At 47.7% G+C, this 23,126-nt stretch overlaps 2 protein-coding genes and 1 long non-coding RNA gene across 12 annotated transcripts in view; 2 read left to right on the top strand and 1 right to left on the bottom strand.

Annotated features, from left to right (window-relative positions):
• The first annotated feature begins 1,892 nt into the window (after positions 1-1,892).
• TPD52L2 (TPD52 like 2) overlaps positions 1,893-23,126 on the top strand; it is a 44,800-nt gene continuing 23,566 nt past the window's right edge. Inside the window, exons 1-4 of one of the 10 annotated variants that reach the window (XM_053394554.1) lie at positions 1,893-1,979; positions 3,441-3,532; positions 11,180-11,269; positions 20,259-20,425. In XM_053394554.1, coding sequence (XP_053250529.1) covers positions 3,454-3,532; positions 11,180-11,269; positions 20,259-20,425 — 336 coding nt within the window. In that variant the 5' untranslated portion in view covers positions 1,893-1,979; positions 3,441-3,453. Of the gene's footprint in view, positions 1,980-3,440; positions 3,533-11,179; positions 11,270-16,270; positions 16,431-20,258; positions 20,426-23,126 lie in introns of those variants that run through there. The other 9 variants (XM_053394553.1, XM_053394552.1, XM_053394556.1 and 6 more) reach the window with 9 other exon arrangements.
• Positions 5,749-7,761, top strand: LOC128416600 (protein ABHD16B-like). The gene has a single exon (XM_053394548.1). It carries the CDS (start codon positions 6,327-6,329, stop codon positions 7,695-7,697), a length of 1,371 nt encoding a protein of 456 aa, XP_053250523.1. The 5' UTR covers positions 5,749-6,326; the 3' UTR covers positions 7,698-7,761.
• LOC128416609 (uncharacterized) lies at positions 12,269-13,224 on the bottom strand. The gene is made up of 2 exons (XR_008331256.1): positions 12,793-13,224; positions 12,269-12,676 (listed from the first exon to the last, which is right to left on the bottom strand). It is a non-coding gene; the product is annotated as an uncharacterized LOC128416609 (long non-coding RNA).

Genomic DNA, 23,126 nt, shown 5'->3' with positions numbered 1-23,126 from the left:
ATGTGTTTTAATGCAGCTATTAAGGGGGCATATCAATCAGGGAAGGAGGGACAGGAAGTCAAGAAGAAAACGTGTAAAGACAGAGTTATGTAATAATTTGGAAGATCTAATAAAAATCGGCGGGGGGGGGGAAGATTATTTAATAGCCATAGGCCTGGTTAAAGAGGAATGATTTTGCCTGGTGTCTAAAGACATGCAGTGTTGGCGCCAAGCCAGCCTCTCTGGAGAAAGCATTCCACAATTGGGGAGTCACCACAGGAAAGACACAGCAGGATTTCTGACCAACATAAAAGTTCCCAGGCAAATAAAGAGAATTTCACCTGGTCCTAGAAAGACATCTGGCTCAGCACCAGATGAGTCTTTCTGTGGAGAGATTTCCAGAGCCAAGATATTCTCCCTGCCATCTCTGAGGGGTTTCCATCCACTGGATTTTGGCCAGCAAAATTGGCCTGAAGTAGGATTTCCAAGGAGGATATGCCATGGCTCTGCCCAAGGTGTCCATGAGGACAACAAGGGGAAGGAAGAGACCCTGGGTCACTCAAGCTGGACCCTCCACTGAGATTCTCCCTCTGGAAGATTCATGGTCCGGTTCTCCTCTGGCTTGGTTCGAAGTGAGGAGTCTGGGTCTTCAAAGGCCAGAAAGGCCATTTCTCTGTCAGATGATGTGGTGGAGAAGCTCTATCACATAGAGTGAGCCGTCAGGCGAGCAGGAAAGCTGGACTTTGTCTCCAAGTCCACAGAGATGCATCAAGAGGCAGGAGCAGACCCAGACCCAGACCCAGGAAGGATCACACCTGGCTTCAGGTGAGGAGTTCTTGGCGGAACTGTTGCAGATATTTGAAGTGACTGGATGGATAAGAACTGACTCCCTTTGGAAGAAATCATTGTCCAGACCCATAATTATATTATTCAAAATTTTTACTAGCAGAACTCTTCAGAATAAAACAGAAACATCAAATGATGCATCCAAAATGTCCATGCAATGTCTTGTGCTGTCCAGCGCAGACTCAGCAACTTACAAAATATGACATGATTCCATTTTTAGCTTGGAGTTGTTTTCTCTCTCTCAGTCAGAGAGGGTCTTTTACATGTCCTTACTTCCCAGAGCCTTGAGACAAAAGATTTGCAACTCAATACCTTCATCGCATGATCTAAGGTTACAACACTCACAGGTTCGCTACCAGAGAACAACAACCAGTTAGTTAATTGTCATCTCAGGGAGAGCTCAGAGTGCTCTCCTTGGCTTTAATATAGCTCCATGGAAAATCCCCACATTAAACCTTTTCATCAATACACATTTAGGTATTCTCATTTCATTGTCTATTAAACTATTATACTCAACATGGACAGGCTCCCAAATAGCTGGATAATATGTCTTGATCCATGCATTAGTCCAGGAGGTGCAGATGAGACCAGTTCCCACCGAAACCCACTGAAATCGACTTCCTCATGCACCCTTAGGGGAGGAGACTTAACCCAATGGGATGACATGCACATTGTTTACAGAAGGGCCCAGAACCGATCCCAGCATCATGCAGGATGATCAGCTCAGGTAGCAGGGCTGGAAAAGACCTCTGCAAGAACTCTGAGGAAATGCCGACAATGTGAACCTCAGTCGAGCCCTCCAGATATCCTGTGGCCCTCCAGATACCGCTGGACTCCCATATCCATCAGCTCCAGCCAGTGCGGCAAGTAGAGATGATGGGAGCTGTAGTCCAGCAATATCCGGAGGGCCACAGGCTCCCCATCCCTAACGTTGATGGACCATTAAAATGCCTGATGGTTGCAGCTCCTCACGTGCTTCTTCACTTACAGGACCCGCAGAAAGGCAATGCATAATGTCATCAGACTTAAGTGTTCCGCGGCAATGACATCACTGGGACTGAACTGTGATGTCACGAGGGTCAGGCTGATAATGGGAAATCTAATCTTCTCCCTCCCTCCTTCCTCTGCATTTCTACCTTTGGGATACACATAAGGTATCTTATCCTTCTAACAACATTACAATGAGCTTTGCTGGATCAGGGCAAAAGCCCATCTAGTCGAACACTTTGTTCTCACAGAGGCCAGCCAGAAGTCTGTGGGAAATCCTCTATTTTTTCCTTAAACTGTTACTAGTAGTGTGTTCCACAGAGAAAGTTTGCGCTTAAAGCTGGCTGCTAGGTGTTTGCTTCATGAGGGCCACTTAACACAATCATTTCCTAACAGTGTCATTCAGTTATTGACACGTTTTTGAAAACGTTTTATTTGATACAGCTTTCCCTCCCTCTTTAGGGCTTATTGAGTGCTATGCTCCCCCTCTTTCCAATTATTTATCTCTTAGTCACAACTGGGACAGGTGTTCGGGGGCAACTGTGTGGCGGCTGGCAGCAGAATCCGAGGCCAGCAGAAGAAAAAGATTTTGGCCTTGAAACATCAGACACGTCTCTGTCGAAAATAATAGGGGGAAAGATAATTGAGCTAGGCACATATGTCTATTTTGCTAAGAGTTTCTTGAGACAGGGGGAAAAAATAGAGTTCAGGCTTTCTTACCTTTTTATATAAGTGATGCTTATGGCAATTTGTAGAGCTACAGACAAGGAGAGAGAGGTCTCTGCCCCAAGGAGCTTGCAGTCTAACATTTGGCAAAGGGGAGGTAGGAGAAGGAAGGAGAAGGGTATTGAAGAGAAACAAGATACAAATGTGTGACCAGCTTTAGTCTGGGTAGGAGGGAGAGGTGAAGATTTGCACCTGAGGGCCACACTCAGCCTTGAAGGGAGGTGAGGGCCACTTACGAACAGCTTCCTGAGGGCCACTTCTAAGTGGTGGGCGGAGCAACAAATGTAAAATTTGCCTTCCTGTGATAGGCTCGCTTCCACACATATGTATTTCTTTCCTCCACCCGGACAAGCAGTTGCAATGGGTCTACTCTGAGTAGAATTTAGTTGGCTACAGCCCCAAGTTCATGTAGAGAGAGTCATCCCTTATAAAACTGCCAGTATGTGTTAATATCATTATAATTGCATACAGGGCCCTGCAGGATTTAACCTCTTTCCGCAGGGCCTGTAAGACAGAGCTATTCTGCCTGGCTTTCCATTTGAACTTAGCCTGATCTTTTATTCCCCTTCCTTCCCTCCCCCTCCCCTTTTTATGAAGATTACCCGCTCTGGGATCCCACAGCTAATTCTCCCCTGGTCTCCTCGCTGGCCCAAATAGGACTAACTTAGCCAGCTAGCCCTGGTGATCATCTAATGTTTATTGGATGGATTTCCCCCCTAAACTGATTTTTGAATTCTGAATTTATTGTTATTCACGTTTTATACTCTATTTTATGCTGTTTTTTGTTGCATCACTTGTTTTAAATTTGTTGTTAGCTGTCCTGAGCCCGGTTTTCTGAACCGGGAAGCACAGGGTATAAATAAAATTTTATTATTATTATTATTATTTATTATTATTCATAGCTCACCCTGTCTCATGGACTCAAGGCAGACAACTGCGATTTCACCTGAGGCTCACCTGATGAATGTGAACATGCAGGTTTTCAGAAAGCAAGGTTGGTCATTCAGTCGCTCTCTCTCTCTTCATTGAAAACTACAGTGGGGAGCCTCAGGTAAAAGGGGCCAAATCCAGCCCCTCCAGGTCTCTCTACGTGTCTGGAAATCTCCCTGGGTCATGCCACAGACGTCAATAACCTCAGGTGTTTTTGCCAGACTGGAATCATAGAACTGTAAGGGGACACAAGGATCATCTAGCCCATAGCTGCCAACTTTTCCCTTTTCTTACGAGGAATCCTATTCGGAATAAGGGAATTTCCCTTTAAAAAAGGGAAACGTTGACAGCTATGATCTAGCCCAACCCCCCTGTAGTGCAGGAATATTTTGCCGAACATGGGGCTCGAACCCTCGAAGCTGAGATTAAGAGCCTCATGCCCTACAACCATCATTAAATCCCAAAGCATCTTTAAAACAGTCTTATTTCAACAAAACCTTGGTTGATGCGAGTATTCATCTGTTTTTAGTCTATTGTTATTTTAACTCTTTGAACATTTAAAATCACAGTGGCTAACTTTTCTTATTGATGTTTTATTGTTTTGTCTTGTTTGTAATGTGGTACCTCGGGTTACAAACACCTTGGGTTACAAACACTTCGGGTTACAGACTCTGCTAACCTGGAAATAGTACCTCGGGTTAAGAACTTTGTTTCAGGATGAGAACAGAAATTGTGCGGCGGCGGCAGTGGGAGGCCCCATTAGCTAAAGTGGTACCTCAGGTTAAGAACAGTTTCAGGTTAAGAACGGACCTCCAGAATGAATTAAGTTTGTAATAATAATAATTTATTATTTATACCCCGCCCATCTGGCTGGGCTTCCCCAGCCACTCTGGGCGGCTTCCAAAAGAATATTAAAATACTGTGATACATAAAACATTAAAAGCTTCCCCAAACAGGGCTGCCTTCAGATGTCTTCTAAAAGTCTGGTAGTTGTTTTTCTCTTTGTGATCTGATGGGAGGGCGTTCCACAGGGCAGGTGCCACTACCGAGAAGGCCCTCTGCCTGGTTCCCTGTAACTTGGCTTCTTGCAGTGAGGGAACCGCCAGAAGGCCCTCGGTGCTGGACCTCAGTGTCCGGGTAGAGCGATGAGGGTGGAGACGCTCCTTCAGGTATACTGGACCGAGGCCGTTTAGGGCTTTAAAGGTCAGCACCAACACTTTGAATTGTGCTCGGAAATGTACTGGGCCAATGTAGGTCTTTCAAGACCGGTGTTATATGGTTCTGGATTAGTTGTAGTTTCTGGGTCACCTTCAAAGGTAGCCCCACGTAGAGGGCATTGCAGTAGTCCAAGCGGGAGATAACCAGAGCATGCACCACTCTGGCGAGGCAGTCCGCAGGCAGATAGGGTCTCAGCCTGCGTACCAGATGGAGCTGGTACACAGCTGCCCTGGACACGGATTTAACCTGTGCCTCCATGGACAGCTGTGAGTCCAAAATGACTCCCAGGCTGCGCACCTGGTCCTTCAGGGGCACAGTTACCCCATTCAGGACCAGGGAATCCTCCACACCTGCCCGCCTCCTGTCCCCCAGAAACAGTACTTCTGTCTTGTCAGGATTCAATCTCAATCTCAATGGTACCAGAGGTACCGCTGTAAATCAGTTTTGAGGCATTACAATCAAATAGTGTATACATTATTATGAAATAAATACCGTATTTTTAACTCTATAAGACACACCAGACCATAAAATGCACCTAGTTTTTGGAAGAGGAAAACAAGAAAAAAATATTCTGAATCCTAGAAGCCAGAACGGCAAGAAGGATAGCTGCGCAGCCTGCATTCGCTCCATAAGACGTACACACGTTTCCCCTTACTTTTTAGGAGGGAAAAAGTGCCTCTTATAGAGTGAAAAATACAGTAAACAAATAAGTGATATTTTGGCATGAGGGGCTGGGATTGTGTTTCAGTGTGGGCATACAGTAACCTTACAGAAGTGAATGAGAGTGCATAAGAATGTGCATTAAACACACAAACAAGCAAACAACCTAATTGCTGTCGTCTGGATGTAAACCCACCATGTTTCTTCCTTGGCTTCTCCAGCCCAAGGCAACAATAGCCAAGTTCTTATAATTTGCACCAGAACCCTGGCTGTTCACAGCCCTGATTGGCCGCTGTTTTATGATGTCACAAATCCCACCCCCATCTCCTCTGCAGAGCATCCCTGCAGTGTTTTAAAATTTGATCATACGAGTGTTGGGTGTGTGTGTGTGGAAATTAAAATAAAGCACATCCACACACGTACAGCCTGATTCCTCCTCCTTGCTCCGAAAGAAGGCGGGAATGAACTTCCGGTTGCCGAAATATCCAAGGAGGGTTTGGGGAGGGTGGACTGACTACCTGAAGATTGGGGGAGAACGTGGCAAATGAGTTGATGTGATTCAGTGACCAGGCCATGTGCTAATAGCGAGGGAGGTGTGGGCAGTAAAAGTGTGGAAGGACCACAGCCAGTCCTCTTTTCAAAGTCCATCTGGGGGCACCAGGACTGGTTAGTTTGGCTACTTCTGAGTGCTGGCCTCAATGTTCACAAAGGAGGCATGACCTCACTGATTGTGACACTTCCCTGTGGACTAGGGGTGCTGAGGCCCCTGATGGGCAGGCGCCAATGACCACTTCACCATGGCCAAAGGGGTGAGCTCCAATCAGTTCCAAAGCCCACATCATGTACCTATGAAGTAATCTATCCGTCAACGGGAAAGCTCTGGAGACGTCAGAAATATCTGCCGTGGGGCAACCTTCCTTGCCCACACCTCTTTTTATGTAATTTATGCCTCTCCTAGAAGATAACCATTATCTCTCTCCATGTGCGTCTTCTGTTTTCCAAAGGCTCTGGCCCACATATTCAAAACCTATTTTACGGCCAGCTACGACTTTGAGTTCAGCAACTGGCCTGTTGACTTCCGGTGGGATGAGGCCTGCGTCAACGGCAGCTCCCCCAGCCACGGTGGCTGCCCGATCCTGGTCAAAGCAGCGGCGAGAGCATGTCCGCTGGCATCGGCCTTGATAAAAGGCCCTAGCAGAGACCGGGTCTCGCGCTGGAACTTCCTCCGCCACTTCAAGCAAATGCCCGGCCAGTTGGCCAGCTATATCATGGCACACTCTTTGGGCCGCTGGCTGATCTACCCCGGCTCTGTCTTCCTCCTAAACCAAGCACTGTTGCCCGTCCTGGCCAAGGGCCAAGCTCGCCTCTTGAGGGATTACAACGGGAAGCGGGCCAAGCTGGTAGCTCGCGACGGGAACAAGATTGACACCATGTTTGTGGACCGGAGGGACAAGGTGAAAGGACAAGGGGAGCAGCGGGGGAACCGGCTGGTGGTTTGCTGCGAGGGGAACGTCAGCTTCTACCAGTGGGGCTGCCTCTTCACCCCCTTGAGGACCGGGTATTCCGTGCTGGGGTGGAACCACCCCGGTTTCGCCGGGAGCACCGGCCAGCCCTACCCGGAGAACGACGCCAACGCGGTGGACGTCGTGATCCGGTATGCCACCTGCCGCCTGGGCTTCAACATAGAAGACATCGTTGTGTACGGGTGGTCCTTAGGGGGCTACTCGGCCACGTGGGCTGCCATGACATACCCGTCTCTGGGAGCCTTGGTGCTGGACGCCACTTTCGACGACCTGCTCCCCTTGGCCCTCAACATCATGCCCAAGAGCTGGAAGAAGCTGGTGGTTCGGACGGTGAAGGAGCACTTCAACCTCAACGTGGGGGAGCAGCTGTGCCGCTACCAGGGACCCGTCTTGCTGATCCGCAGGACCAAAGACGAGGTCATCACCACCTGCCCGTTTGGCCTGGAGGACCAAATCACCAACCTCAGGTGCAACCGAGCCAACGAGCTGCTAGTGCAGCTCCTGGAGTATCGCTACCCCGAAATCATGTCCCAGGACGGGTTGGAAGCTGTCCAGGTCTGGCTCAGGGCTGCCAACCCCAAACAGGAGGAGTCTGTTTACAAGCGCTACAGGATAAATGACGAGTGGTGTGTGAAGGAGCTGCAGAAGTACAAAGACAGCCTTGAGGACGGGAGCCCCTCTTTCCCTTGGAGGGTGGGGAAGCACCTCGCCCGCCGAGGGAAGCAGCTGATGGCCCTGTTCCTGGCCAAGAAGCACATGAGGAACGTGGACGCCACACACTGGTCTCTCCTCAAGCCGGATGACTTTCAGATGCCCTGGAAGTTGTAGCAGGAGATGGGGAGAGGGATCAGGAGGAGAGAGAAAGACGCATAAAGAAAGAATGAGAAAGAGACAGGCTTGGGAAAGTTAATTGGGTGCCCCCAGATTTATCCTTCCCCGACAACAACGCTATCAGTTCCTTTTGAGTTGTGGGGGGAGGAGAGGGAGAGAGAAAAGAGACGGACATAGAACCATAGAGATGGAAAGGACCCAAATAATAATAATAATAATAATAATAATAATAATAATAATAATATCCCGCCCTCCCCAGCCAAAGCCGAGCTCAGAGCGGCTAACAACAGTAAAATAACACAGCATTCTAAAATCAATTCATTATAAAATCAATTCAAATCAAATTAATGGCAACCATTGGGCTAGAGTTCTGTGAGGATTACCAGAGGAGGGGGTCAGACTGTGCCTTGGCCAAAGGCCTGGTGGAACAGCTCTGTCTTGCAGGCCCTGCGGAAAGATGTCAAGTCCCGCAGGGCCCTAGTCTCTTTTGACAGAGCGTTCCACCAGATCGGAGCCACAGCCAAAAAAGCCCTGGCTCTGGTCGAGGCCAGCCCGACCAGACCTCCAAGGTGTTTTCGTTTGAAGACCATAAGGTCCCCTGTGGGAGGTCCCGTAGGTACAAGGGTCCTAGAGTCTTCTAGTCAACCCCATGCAATGTGGGAATCAAATGCACACCGTTATGAAATGCAGAGAGTTGCCAACGGACAGCTCTTCCTTGCTAATACAGTAGGACCTCAGGTTAAGAACTTAATTCGTTCTGGAGGTCCGTTCTTAACCTGAAAGTGTTCTTAGCCTGAAGCACCACTTTAGCAAATGGGGCCTCCCGCTGCAAGATTTCTGTTCTCATCCTGAAGCAAAGTTCTTAACCCGAGGTACTATTTCAGGGTTAGCGGAGTCTGTAAACTGAAGCCTCTGTAACCTGAAGCCTCTGTAACCCGAGGTACCACTCTAGTGCTTTTGAGGGTGGGCTTAGGGTGGAGGTCGTAAGCTATGTTTGGCCTCATCCACGGTTGTTTGCTTTATTACCCTGCTGCGATGGGATGGTCAAGGGCCTGGTTTGCTTCCAAAGGGAGGCCAAAACCTGGAGAAAAACTAAGAGTTCTCTCTGCCGCAACTGAGCAGACGGTAACCCACCCAGGGCACATACAGCTCCGTCTTCACACAACTCCCTGTCCCCCAATTTTTGCCACCCGAGGCAGCCCCTTCACTCCACCCAATGATAGAGCCAGCCCTGGTGTGTGCAGGAGCTGCAATAAAGAACAATCAGCAGGGAGCTATTTGCCTTATTTTTGGACTATATATTGGGAGCAAATGTTCACATCACCCCTGCTTCATTTGTGTCGGATTCATTCCTGCTTGTGTACACACCAGGTGGTGTTGACAGCGGCAGGGATGTCTTTATGCCACGCAAAGTTGCTCACACCTTGGCTAGACGTGAATTAGGAAGGGCTTAAGGATCCTGATTAGTGCGAAGCTGGTTTGAGAAGCAACACATCAAACAGTAGTATTTTATAGCAAAGTACAGGATACGCCTGCATTTTGGATAACGGTATGTGAACATGGATTGAAAACCCCGCACTGGAAAGGAAAGGCGTGCTTGGTAGACGGGAATATAAACACATCCTAAGGAAAAAGAGAAAGAGAATGTCCCAAAGTCACCAATGACCTTTGTGGCTTGAATGGGGATTTGAACCCGGGTCTCCCTAGTCCTGGCTTGACCTGCTAACCATCCCCTTTATTTTTGTGACATGCAAACACTGGTGCTTTTAGAAGCTTGTGCATTTTGATGCGGAAGGGTGCTTGAAATCTAGGGGTAGTATAAGAAGTTTATTCTGTGTAGACCTACTGAAATAAATGGACCTGTGGGTTAAACCACAGAGCCTAGGACTTGCCGATCAGAAGGTCAGCGGTTCAAATCCCCGCACCGGGGTGAGCTCCCGTTGCTCGGTCCCTGCTCCTGCCAACCTAGCAGTTCGAAAGCACGTCAAAGTGCAAGTAGATAAACAGGTACCACTCCAGCAGGAAGGTAAATGGCATTTCGGTGTGCTGCTCTGGTTTGCCAGAAGTGGCTTAGTCATGCTGGCCACAGGACCCGGAAGATGTATGCCAGCTCTCTCGGCCAATAAAGCGAGATGAGCGCCGCAACCGCAGATCGGCCACAACTGGACCTAATGGTCAGGGGTCCCCTTTACCTTTTTTTTTTAACTTGTTCATTAATTTCAGTGGGTCTTACTCTGAGCAGAGTTTAGTTGAATATCACCCTGTGGGGGCTGATATGCAGGGGGAGGACAGTTCTGCAAATGGAGAGCCTTTGGGGCCCACTCTTATTTTTGTGATTCACAGACATTCATTTATTCATACAAGTATTTACATACCACCAATCCACACAGCATAACATGCCAGTGTGCAATGATATTTTATTGTACGTATTCACCGTGTTTCATGGAAGATAGTCTTGCTCGGCTACAAGTGATTGCCAAAGAAGAAGAAGACAATATGTACAATAAAACAGAAAACACCATTAATCAGTATATAATTATAATTGTAAGGTTATAATTAAAATCACTAATTGAAAAAAAGCAGCTGCAAAGGCCTATCTGCATTCAAAGGATCTGCCAGAGACATCTGAAAAATAAAAAGTGAGAGTGCCTGAAAATCTCTGCTGGATGAGTGGTCCCAGTGCTGGATTTACATATAGTGGTACCTCGGGCTAAGGACTTAATTCGTTCTGGAGGTCCGTTCTTAACCTGAAACTGTTCTTAACCTGAGACACCACTTTAGCTAATGGGGCCTCCTGCTGCTGCCAGAGCACAATTTCTGTTCTCATCCTGAAGCAAAGTTCTTAACCCGAGGTACTATTTCTGGATTAGTGGAGTCTGTAACCTGAAGCATCTGTAACTCGAGGTACCACTGTATAAGCTAAACAAGCTACAGCTTAGGGCCCAACTCTCTTGATGCCCCTCCAAAATTTCACTATTAATATAAAAGCAAAGGGACCCCTGACCAGCGCTTCTCAGTGGAGAGGTGATGGTAGTTTTCCTTCCTGCATCCCCTTTGCCGGGTTGCTGCACTGTGGGAACCATCGCTTGAGGCTTCGTTTGGCTGCTGGCTGGGCTTTCTGCCTTTGGCTCGGAGGGGCTCAGAAGTTGAACATACCTGTGCTCAGAATTGGCTGGATACGTCATCGACGGCCCACTCACCCTTGCCCGGGAAAAGGTCTGTCACATGGTGGGGGGAAAGGAAAGGAGCTGGTTGAGTACAATGGCGGGCGGCGATCTCGTGGGAGGGGGGGCTTTTGGATTTGTTTTGGAGGCTCCTTCGATTGACTGTTATGGGGGAAAGGAAAGGAGCTGGTTGTCTAAAATCCCTTATTCTGGCTGCTGATCCCTTATTTTCGAGGCTGCTAGTCCCTTATTTTCAAATCTGTAAGTTGACAGCTATGTGTCGGCCCAGAATCTCTTATCTGTTTCTCCCCCCAGGTGCAGGGTGCACATGGACCCTCAGGCCTATGTCCCTTGGAGGGACTATCAGACGGTCTCTCTCTCTTTCCAAAAGCACCAGCATGATCAGTAAGTATGGACAGCCATAGAATCCTAGAACTGCACACTGGGGAGGGACCACGTGGGTCATCTAGTCCAACCCCCTGAAACGCAGGGCTCTTTGGCCCAACGTGGGACTCGAACCCGCGACTCTCAGATTAAGAGGTCCGTGCTCTTCTGACTGAGCTATCTCTTCTCTGCCGCGTTCCTTTGGTGGACGAAACCGAAATATGATGCATGGCTTAGCTCAGGGGTCAGCAAACGTTTTCAGCAGGGGGTTGGTCCACTGTCCCTCAGACCTTGTGGGGGGCTGGACTATATTTTGAAGGGGGGGAAATGAACGAATTCCTAAGTCCCACAAATAACCCAGAGATGAATTTTAAATAAAAGGACACGTTCTACTCATGTAAAAACATGCTGATTCCCGGACCGTCGGTGGGCCGGAATTAGAAGGGGATTGGGCCGGATCCGGCCCCCAGGCCTTAGTTTGCCTACCCATGGTTTAGTTCATCTGTGCCATACGTGTAAAACACTCGCGTCAGGGCCGGCTCAAGACGTTTGGGCACCTGCGTTTTATGGCAGTCGCACAGAATTTGGCCGCCCTTAGCGTGATCTCTAGATCCTTGTCCTCTACCAGGAGTTTTAGACATTGAAGTTCAGACCCATTTGGAGATTTTTGTGTAAGAGGAATGATAAATACCGAGCGTATATCCCCGTAGAAACTCTGAAAGTGGTATTAAAGTGTTTTAAACGTATGGTGCGGATGCTGAAAATGTCAAGGATTTAACTTGGGACCAGGCCAAACTTTGGGAAGGCTGAAAGTTCAGCCTGGGTATTTTTGTTTTTTAAGGGGACAGAGCAGAACTGAACGAAAGGTGGTGTATGAAACCAGTTCCCTTATTTTGCCTTTGGGATGCTGGTGGGTGAATTTTGTAGGAGCATGAAAGTCATGTCAGCCAGGGCTCTTACAGCCTCCATGTTGCCGACAGCTGCCATTTTAATACCCCGCCCAAGGCAGAAGGGCAATACTTTGTGACATTTGTATAATTTATTGATTTGTTAGATTTCTTATTCACCCTTTATACAAGATACAGGGTGGGTTACAACAATAAAATATATACAGATAAAGCATCGTAACCATCAAAAACTGTAAAAAAAAAGTTCCATTTATAAAGCAATTCTATATATAGCAACAATGTGGACATTTTAAAACGATTCCACATATGAAAACAGATATAACAAAAAAAAAATAGTTCCACTACAGAAGCAGACAAGTGGGATAGCTGAAGAAGAAAGTATTCAATTCATGTAGAAAAGACAATAGAGGTGGCTGTCTAATCTGTAAGGGGAGTCCCAAAGGGTAGTTGCCACAACAATAAAGGCCCAGTTCCTGAGAATAAAGACCTCTTCACTGCGTAATGCGGCATGCAGATGTCCCTGAAAGCAGAAATGGTTAAGTCGGAATGATTTCCCCAGAAATCCCTTTAAAAGCGGTTAAGCTAGATTGCCTCAGCTAAGCTGTAACATGAGAGCTTATTTTCCCAGTGACTCACCACTTGCCCCTCGCTTGCAGAACATCTTTCTGCCAGGATGCTAAACCAAGGTGCGTGGATTTAGAGATATTAATTTAGAGATGTGAAAGCAACAAGCCGGGGGCAGAAGGGATACCTGGGCTAATATCTCCACCTACAGTCCAAAAGGAGACATAACAGACTGAAGGAAGGAGAGGAGAAAGGAAGACTCCGCTACTAATCAAACCCACCAGAGCAGCCTTTACCAACCTAGTACCCTACAAATGATTGTCAACCAAAACTTCCATCAGTCCCAGGCTTAATGGAGTTATGAGTCCCATTAAACTCAACGAGGCTTGTTGTTGTTGTTTAGTCGTGTCCGACTCTTCGTGACCCCCTGGACTAGAGCACGCCAGGCACTCCTTTCTTCCACTGCCTCCCGCAGTTTGGTCAAACTCATGCTGGTAGCTTCGAGAACACTCATCCTCTGTCGTCTCCTTCTCCTTGTGCCCTCCATCTTTCCCAGCATCAGGGTCTTTTCCAGGGAGTCTTCTCTTCTCATGAGGTGGCCAAAGGATTGGAGCCTCAGCTTCAGGATCTGTCCTTCCAGTGAGCACTCAGGGCTGATTTCCTTCAGAATGGAGAGGTTGGATCTTCTTGCAGTCCATGGGACTCTCAAGAGTCTCCTCCAGCACCAGAATTCAAAAGCATCCATTCTTTGGCGATCAGCCTTCTTTCTGGTCCAGCTCTCACTTCCATACATCACTACTGGGAAAACCATAGCGTTAACTATATGGACCTTTGTTGGCAAGGTGATATCTCTGCTTTTTAAGATGCTGTCTAGGTTTGTCATTGCTTTTTCCCAAGAAGCAGGCGTCTTTTAATTTTGTGGCTGCTGCCACCATCTGCAGTGATCATGGAGCCCAAGAAAGTAAAATCTCTCACTGCCTCCATTTCTCAGCAAGGCTTAGTCCTGAGCAAACATCACCCTGCCTGGTCCCCCTCAGCCCCTGTGTTGTGTAACATCCTATCTGTTGAAGAACCCGAAAGCTTGCCACACCTTTTGTGATGTTGTGGTTGGACCCAATGAAAGTATTGCTTAGCTGTTGATCTGGGGGGCTGGCTGGTTGAAATTGGTTGGGGCCAAAGGTGCCTGTGAACAATTCAAATTCAAATTGAAATCCGTGACCAAGGAAAAGAGATGGTGGAAGAAGATTGGAAGAAATTTAAAGTTTATCTTAAGAACTGTTGTAAAATCAATGAGTGCTAAAATGTCATGGGTAACATAAAACAGAATTGCAGCGGTAAATGATTGGGTAAGAGAAAAAGGATTAAAGAAAGTGAATTATAAGTAATTGAAATTAGGGGTTGCTGAAAAAGTTTAAAACAGGGATGCAGAAAAGGGAGGCATGGGGAAGTCGTTGAAATAAGGTTTAAGAAAAAGAGGTTATGAAATTATACGTGTTTATATGTTTGTTTGTCTATGTATTGTGAGTTGTAATGTGTTTTAATTCATGTTGGAAAATCAATAAAAATTTATATATATAAAAAAACAATTCAAATTGAAATGTGTTGGGTTGAATTATGGCAAATTTCTACACATCTAGAGCAATAGTTACAAAACCGTCCCCCGCCCATGACTTGAAAATTGCTGAGGGTCTTGGCGGATCACTGAATGGCTTTCCTGGCTGTAGCAGTTGTGCTGTGCTGTGCTGGATGCTCTTGAGTTTTAATTTTATTGTTGCTGCTGCTTTTATTTCCTAGTAAACCTTCCATACCAGGAGGCTGGCCCTTATGAGGCGCTCAGCCATCATAGTACTGCCCCAACAATTTTTTGGGGGGGGGGAGAGGAAAAGGGAAATGTGAGCTATTAGGCTTGCTTACTCTTTGCATATAGGTGCAAACTGTTTCTGCAACCTGCTCAAGTGTTTGCGTGAAAGGTGATGGCAAAACTTGGCTCTCCAGACTACAAGTCCCATCATTCCTAGCTAACAGGATCAGTGGTCAGGGATGATGGGAATTGTAGTCCCAAAACAGCTGGAGGGGCAAGTTTGGCCATCACTGGTGTATACAGTTCATTTGTCGGGTACACACAAACTGCACACCCGTTGAATAGCCAGTTATATATATGACCTCAGATATGCAGATGACACAACCTTGATGGCAGAAAGTGAGGAGGAATTAAAGAACCTTTAAATGAGGGTGAAAGAGGAGAGCGCAAAATATGGTCTGAAGCTCAACATCAAAAAAAACAAAGATCATGGCCACTGGTCCCATCACCTCCTGGAAAATAGAAGGGGAAGAAATGGAGGCAGTGAGAGATTTTACATTCTTGGGCAGATGGTGACAGCAGTCACGAAATTAAAAGATGCCTGCTTCTTGGGAGAAAAGCAATGACAAACCTAGACAGCATCTTAAAAAGCAGAGACATCATCTTGCCAACAAAGGTCCGTATAGTTCAAGCTATGGTTTTCCCAGTCGTGATGTATGGAAGTGAGAGCTGGACCATAAAGAAGGCTGATCGCTGAAGAATTGATGCTTTTGAATTATGGTGCTGGAGGAGACTCTTGAGAGTCCCATGGACTGCAAGAAGATCCAACCTCTCCATTCTGAAGGAAATCAGCCCTGAGTGCTCACTGGAAGGACAGATCCTGAAGCTGAGGCTCCAATACTTTGGCCACCTCATGAGAAGAGAAGACTCCCTGGAAAAGACCCTGATGCTGGGAAAGATGAAGGGCACAAGGAGAAGGGGGCGACAGAGGACGAGATGGTGGGACAGTGTTCTCGAAGCTACCAGCATGAGTTTGACCAAACTGCGGGAGGCAGTGGAAGACAGGAGTGCCTGGCGTGCTCTGGTCCATGGGGTCACGAAGAGTCGGACATGACTAAACGACTAAACAACAACATATATAAATGACTAAGTAACTGCAGTTGCGCACCGCAGACTTCTGTCACCCCTCAAACCACGTCCAGGGCAGCGCCGTCGACTAGACTGCCCGGAAATCACAAGCGCAACTTTGCGATTGAACCCCTTTGGTCTGCAGCCAAAGAGCGACACCAAAGGGCTGCGGGCTGGAGCGAACTCGCAGGCTAGTTCCGGATCCCGGTCGCAGGCCGTAACAGCGCGTGGACTGAACGGCGAAGACATTTAAGGTTCAGTGCAGAATCAGGAACAGAAATGCAATTTCTGTTTCAGATTTCTACGCCAGCCTTTAAAAATGCTTCCGAGATAGGTTAGAGGCAGACTGCCCTGCTTGGAAACAGCCACGCTTTTTCTCCCCAAAGCAGGGGAGGAAGGGAAAGGGGGGGGACCGAAGGTTAACGGCACACCTCGGCCAACGTGGAGAAAGCAAATGGAGAGTCTAATCCCAATTTATATTGAGGATTTCTCCTCAATGCAGAAGCGTCAAAAGGGATCCGGAAATGAGGGCGCAGCTTTGGCCTTTTGCAATTTCCTCTTTAAGGCCGCAAGCGCCTACTGATGACGTTGCTAGCTGCGACTTCCGGGGGAGGCCGGAAGTGAGCGTGTGTGTGTGTGAGTGCGGAGACGGAAGAGCGGGAGGCGTGTGACGTCGCCGCGCCGTCAGGCCAGGAGTTTGTTGCCGCTGCTACCGCCGCTGCCTCCTTCCCTCGCGTAGCTGCGCAGCGGCCTCCGGGCGAGATGGAGAGCGCCAGCCAGGGTAGGCCAAGGCAGGCCGGGCCGGGGAGAGGGCCGCCGCTGCCTCGTCCTCCTGGGAAGGCCGCGCGGGGGCGGGAGGAGGCCAGGCCCCGGGGCGGGACGCATCCTGCCTCCGGCCCGCTCTCGGCTTCCTCCAGGGCGGCACCGCCTCGGGCTGAAGGGGGGCGGCGGGTGGGGCGGGGCCTGACAAGCGAGCGCAACCCTGCATGTAGAAAGCTAGCCTGTCGGGGACGAGGCTTCTGGGCCATGGAAGTGGACAGAGCCCTGCACGGAGAAAGCTAGTATGTCGAGGGGAAGGTTTCTAGACTGTATAAGCGAAGAGATTCCTGCATGTAGAAAGCTAGCCTATCAGGGATGTGGCTTCTAGGCCATGTAAGTAGGCAGAGCCCTGTATGTAGAAAGCCAGCGTATCAGGGAAATGGTTTCTAGGCTGTGTAAGTGGACAGATTCCTGCATGTAGAAAGGTAACTTATAGGGGTAGGATTTTAGCCCGTGTGTAAGTAGGCAAAGCTTCCAGGCTAAGTGAAGAGATTCCTGCAAGTAGAAAGCTAGCTTGTTGGGGATGTGGCTTCTAGGCCATGTAAGTGGACAGAGCCCTGCATGGAGAAAGCTAGTATGTCGAGGGGAAGGTTTCTAGACTGTATAAGCAAAGAGATTCCTGCATGTAGAAAGGTAACTTATAGGGGTAGGATTTTAGCCTGTGTGTAAGTAGGCAAAGCCCCGTATGTAGAAAGCCATCGTCTTGGGGAGAAGGCTTCTAGGCGAAGTGAAGAGATTCCTGCATGTAGAAAGCTAGCATGTCGGGATGTGGCTTCTAGGTAATGTATGTAGGCAGAGCCCTGTCTGAAGAAAGCCAGCGTATTGGGGAGACGGTTTCTAGGCTGTGTAAGTGGACAGATTGCTGCATGTGGAAAGGTGGTATATTGTGAAGAAGGCTTCTAGGCCAGCTTACTCTGGCCTAGATCTCTGACATTAGATTTCTGTGTGCAGGGGTTTTGAAAACCACTTGAAGGTTTTGTTTTGTTTTACGATCATGGAGTGCATAAATTTTATGAAATGGGGAAAAATGATTCTCTCTCCCCCCCCCCACCTTTTTGTTTGTATTGTGGAACAACGTGAGTTTCGGTGTGCAGGCATGTTATGTGGGAGCCTTTTCAGTGGCGGCCCCATGATTATGGTATACCCTTCCTGATTCCAGTAGCTCCTCCCTTGCAAGCTTTTAAATGGGGATTGAGCATCTGTTTGTTTTCGGGGAGTGGCCTTTGAGAGTAGATGCTGGAGTTTCAGCTGGCTGGAGAGTTTGTAAGGTCATAGCTGGTGCTGGTGTTTTTCCTATGCTGATGAGAGTGATTCTTGCAATTAATTATGTATTCCTTTTAAGCTGGCAGGGAAGTTGTCTTACGTAGCAGCTACCCTAAATATACCCCACAGCTTTATTATTACTATTTTTTTAAATTTTATTTTTATGTTTATTATTCATTAAATAAAAATAAGACCACCTCAAAGTTGAGAACTAGGCCTGGATCTAAATCCAGTGCAGCAGGAATGTTTGCTTTTGAGGTGGGTTGGGTTAGGGTGCGCCATATGGAGAGTGAGTGGGAAGGGGATTATTAAGAAAGGAAGGTGTTTACATGCAAGAGTTGTTTCTGTGTAGGCCCAGCTGAGGGAAGAAGTTGGTGGATCAGAGAGCTTACATAGGTCTCCTCTCCTCTTTTAATCCCCACCACAAGCTTGTGAGGTAGGTCAAGTTCAGAGGCAACTGCTGGCCCAAGCACACTCAGTGGGGGTTGTGGCGGAGTGGGGATTTGAACCATAGCTGCCAACGTTTCCCTTTTCTTTAAAGGGAAATTCCCTTATTCCGAATAGGATTCCTCCCAAGAAAAGGGAAAAGGTGACTGCTATGATCTGAACCTTGGTTGGATGGTTGAATTTAGGTGGGCAGGGCATATAGATTGCTGAGTGACCATGGGAGTCAGGAGACTCAAAATGTTAAGCTTGGTCTTTGATTTTGCGCTAGCCCCAAGGATTTGATCAGGGGGCTAGGTGGGGAGGACTTGCGGTGGAATTCCAGGAGGCTGAATGTAAAGCTCGAGAATCTGAGCTACCCACCATCCTTTTAAGTGGGTTAGCTTGAGATCAAAGAGTTATAGCTTTGAGCTTCAGTAGATTCCCTGCTTTCATTTTTCTTGAGAGGTTTGGCTTTGATGCTTACCAGCAAAGAATGAAAGCATACGGTCTGTGCGATTCTCCTCTGTTTTTCAAGCAGCTAAATTAATTTCTAACGTGCTTATGTAGGCTCTCGACTCCTGTCTGCTGTGAGCAGTAGCACACAGTCGTGTGTGTAGTGATGCTTTGTTTGCTAAACCTAACCTTTTGCCTGCTCCTTTGTGTCTTTGAAAGTGCATCTGCTGTCTTATCTGCAGGGCTTTTGAGGGGTAAAGACAGCAAGAGTACTTCTTTTTATGCTGAAAAGTGGGCATCTTGCAATTTCTAGAGCTGGGATGGGAGCCTGTGGCCCAAACTTCTCATCTGTCCCTTGCAGTCTGGAGCGGATCTGGAGGGCCCCAGCTCAGGTGCCCCACCCCTGCCCTAGAGGCTGTTATCGCAATTGCCGAAGAGTAACGTAATTCAGCAGAATTGGAAAAACTCCTGAAGCTTGCCTTCCACATTTGTTTGTGGCTGATTTACCTAGGAAAGCCTCCCTTCCATCTTGCCCAATGGTCATCTTTGTGGGAAACGGTTAGGGCTTTGACAGCGAGGTCATATTGCATTAGCTTCATTTATTCATGTGTTGCACTTCCATCCCTCAAAGCGAGCAGCCAGGTGATTTGTAGCCTTGCAGCAAAACGGTGAGGTAAGCTCGGCGTAGAGATAGCAACTTAGCAAGCTTCTCCTCCACGAACTTTGGAACAGAGTGTGGATTTCGGCTTTTCTGCCTCGTCTGTATCACACTTCCTCTACCCTGCCCCAAGCTCATGTTCAGCAAGCGACTAGAGACCTTTCTCTTTACCCCACCCTTTTGGGCTCGGAGGAGCTCCTCTGCCAGAGACTATCAGCATAATATCACTCCTGAGGCAGTACAGCCACCAAATCCCTTGGGACACTTCCAATATAGATTAGAAGAAGAAAGGCAACCCATTGTGGTCTTAATAGGCCCACCCCTTCGTTTTGCAGGGGGAATGAGAATAATATGAGGATGTGTGCAGTAGAGATGTGGTCTTCAGAATGCCAGTACTAGCGTTGGCTCCCTGTCAAGGGTATGGAAGGGTAAGGACTGTAGTTTATGGATCTGCCCTGAGCACAGAAGGTCCCAGGTTCAAATCCTGGCATCTCCAGGTAGGGCTGGCAGAGACCCCTTTCTGAAACTGGAGAGCTGCTGCCAGTCAGTGTAGACAATACTAAGGTAGATGGCCTTGATAATAAAAAGGCAAGTCCCTATGTATGCTCTGGCAAACCTGGGTTTGTTGCTGGGTTACTGTGCGAGGCAGCCTTGAGTTACCTGCTCTCCCTGCAAGGAGAATGACAAGATCGCTAGATTGTCATCCCCGAATGTGTCAGCTGGAGGGGAAGGGAAGAGGCCATGTCTCCAGGGACAGCAGACGGTGCACAGTTGTTGTTGTGGATGCAGCTTGTAAGAAGCCGCTTCTCTGGAGCTCTTGATAACGCAAATATGCTTCTGCGGGTCTCTTGGGCAGGACCTGATTTAGAACAGTCTGTTCCTCTTTTCCCTCTTCTCCTTCGCCGTATAGAGGGGCGCCTGCAAGACTAACATGCTCTGCCTTTTAGCTGCTTATCCTTTCCCCCCTGGTTTGCTTCTTGTCCATGACAGATATCAACCTTAACTCTCCCAACAAAGGTCTGTTGTCGGATACTATGACAGATGTTCCTGTGGATAACACGAGTGCTGCCGCCACCGCTGCTCCTCCTGCAAGGGCCTCGGCCTACAATGGGCTCACAGAAGCGGAGGAAGAGGAGCTAAGGGCCGAGCTGGTCAAGGTAAAGGAGGCTGCCTTCACACTCTGCTTTTCTCCATGCTGTGCTCTGTTGCTGCGGTACAAGGGAGCCCAGATAATTCTTCCTCTGTAGCTCTAAAGAGCTCAGATTTAGAAAGCTCACAGAACAGAATTTCTAAAGTGCCTGGTGTAAACCTTGTAGTTCCCTCTTTTGTAGACATGTTCCTTCAGAGCAGTTTTCCCTCAAAACGGTCTCAAGCTGTTGTTGGACTACAACTCCCATCATCCTTAGCACCAGTGATCAGGGATAATGGAAGTTGTAGTCCAATAGCAGCTGGAGACCCAAGTTTGAGGAAACACTGCTTTAGAGTCTTAGACAATATTGTGGCATTTGATGGCGCTACTATGCGAACAGCTACATTACCTGGGAATTCAAATATCCCTTTAGTACATTTTTGTCTTGCCCTTCCTCTGAGAAGCTGAGGGTGGCAGATGTGGTCTCCACAACGTTTATCCTCAGAACAACTCTGTGAGTTGTTAGGGTGATGCACTAGCCCAAGATTACCCAGTGAGCTTCATGGCTATCTCTCTGGGGATGTAAAACTCTCCCCATTCCAGTTCCAACACTGCACTGTTCTTTGGCAGTAGGTCTTCTCTGTAATACAGATCTTGCTCATGGTTTTCTAAAACTGGGGCATGGTTTTCTAAAACTGTTTTTCAAACCCTGCTCCTTAGGAATCCTAGAATCATAGAATCTTTCTAGGAACTTTGGATATAGAATATTCGAATAGTCATAGAAATCATAGAATCATAGAGTTGGAAGAGACCACAAGGGCCATCGAGTCCAACCCCCTGCCAAGCAGGAAACACCATCAGAGCACTCCTGACATATGGTTGTCAAGCCTCTGCTTAAAGACCTCCAAAGAAGGAGACTCCACCACACTCCTTGGCAGCAAATTCCACTGTCGAACAGCTCTTACTGTCAGGAAGTTCTTCCTAATGTTTAGGTGGAATCTTCTTTCTTGTAGTTTGGATCCATTGCTCCGTGTCCGCTTCTCTGGAGCAGCAGAAAACAACCTTTCGCCCTCCTCTATGTGACATCCTTTTATATATTTGAACATGGCTATCATATCACCCCTTAACCTCCTCTTCTCCAGGCTAAACATGCCCAGCTCCCTTAGCCGTTCCTCATAAGGCATCGTTTCCAGGCCTTTGACCATTTTGGTTGCCCTCCACTGGACACGTTCCAGTTTGTCAGTGTCCTTCTTGAACTGTGGTGCCCAGAACTGCACACAGTACTCCAGGTGAGGTCTGACCAGAGCAGAATACAGTGGCACTATTACTTCCCTTGATCTAGATGCTATACTCCTATTGATGCAGCCCAGAATTGCATTGGCTTTTTTAGCTGCCGCATCACACTGTTGGCTCATGTCTAGTTTGTGGTCAACCAAGACTCCTAGATCCTTTTCACATGTAGTGCTCTCAAGCCAGGTGTCATCCATCTTGTATTTGTGCCTCTCATTTTTTTTGTCCAAGTGCAATACTTTACATTTCTCCCTGTTAAAATTCATCTTGTTTGTTTTGGCCCAGTTCTCTAATCTGTCAAGGTCGTTTTGAAGTGTGATCCTGTCCTCTGGGGTGTTAGCCACCCCTCCCAGTTTGGTGTCATCTGCAAATTTGATCAGGATGCCCTTGAGTCCATCATCCAAGTCGTTGATAAAGATGTTGACTAAGACCGGGCCCAAGACAGAACCCTGTGGCACCCCACTAGTCACTCTTCTCCCCACTAGTCACTCTTCTCTGTGGTTGCTTAGTAAAGAAAGGTGGCTGAATACTTTCCTTTTTAAAAACCCTTTTATTTGGCACATTCTAGGCGTGCACTTAGCTTCTGTGGGATAGTGTTAAAGTCTAGCATGCAGGGCTCTGGCCAGACCTAAGCAGAGATGGTATGTCCCGAAACGTGCCCAAGAACCTTTTGCAACACACACAGTCCTCTGTAGATAAATGACCGTGGATTTCCTTGAGGACCGGAAGCAAATCACTGATATGTCAGGTCCACTGTTCACACATTGCAACACTTTGATATTTTCTCTTCCTCCTGATTGGGCTTCATACCACAAATTGGCCTGCATGTGAAACTTGACTGCGGAAACAGAGAGCTGTGTTCATACAAACACATCCATCAGGAATGTTGCTGTGTCAGGTCTCCCTTAAAGCTGATGTGCTGGGGAAACTCCCTAATCAATTATATTCTTTGTACAAGGGCTGATATCACTTCTATGCAGTCTACTTTTTTAAATCAGAAACTGCATGGTCTAAACTCACAAAAGTAAAATCACATGCCCATAATACTTAGGCAGTTAAGGAACAACCAATCTGTAGGAAGTGGCCCTGAGTTCTTCACTTGTGTACACAAAGAGTGTTTGCAGAATCAGATCAAGGTCCAGCTAGTACAGTGTTCTGGCAAGAATCCCAGAAACCATCAGCTGTTAGGCGGCCCACTGTGGCCTACTTTCTGGCCATTTCTGCTCCAGAACAGCATTCCCCAAACTTGGGTATACAGCTGTTTTTGGACTACAAGTCCCATCTTCCCTAGCTAGCAGGACCAGTCGTCAGGGATGATGGGAACTGTAATTCCAAAACAGCCGAGACCCAAGTCAGGGGAACAGTTCTCTAGATAAATAATCTTCAGTCTTCTGGGGAGCTCCCTTTAGCCCGACCTACTTCTTAATTTTGTGAAGTAT

Source organism: Podarcis raffonei, chromosome 6 (genome assembly GCF_027172205.1).
Source record: "Podarcis raffonei isolate rPodRaf1 chromosome 6, rPodRaf1.pri, whole genome shotgun sequence".
Classification (NCBI taxonomy): Eukaryota; Metazoa; Chordata; class Lepidosauria; order Squamata; family Lacertidae; genus Podarcis; species Podarcis raffonei.
Note: the sequence above shows the minus strand (reverse complement) of the source record. Positions and strands in the feature narration are given on the sequence as shown.

Bases quoted from the DNA above. Each gene is read 5' to 3' on its own strand.
- LOC128416600 (XM_053394548.1), top strand. From the start codon at position 6,327: ATGTGCGTCTTCTGTTTTCCAAAGGCTCTGGCCCACATATTCAAAACC.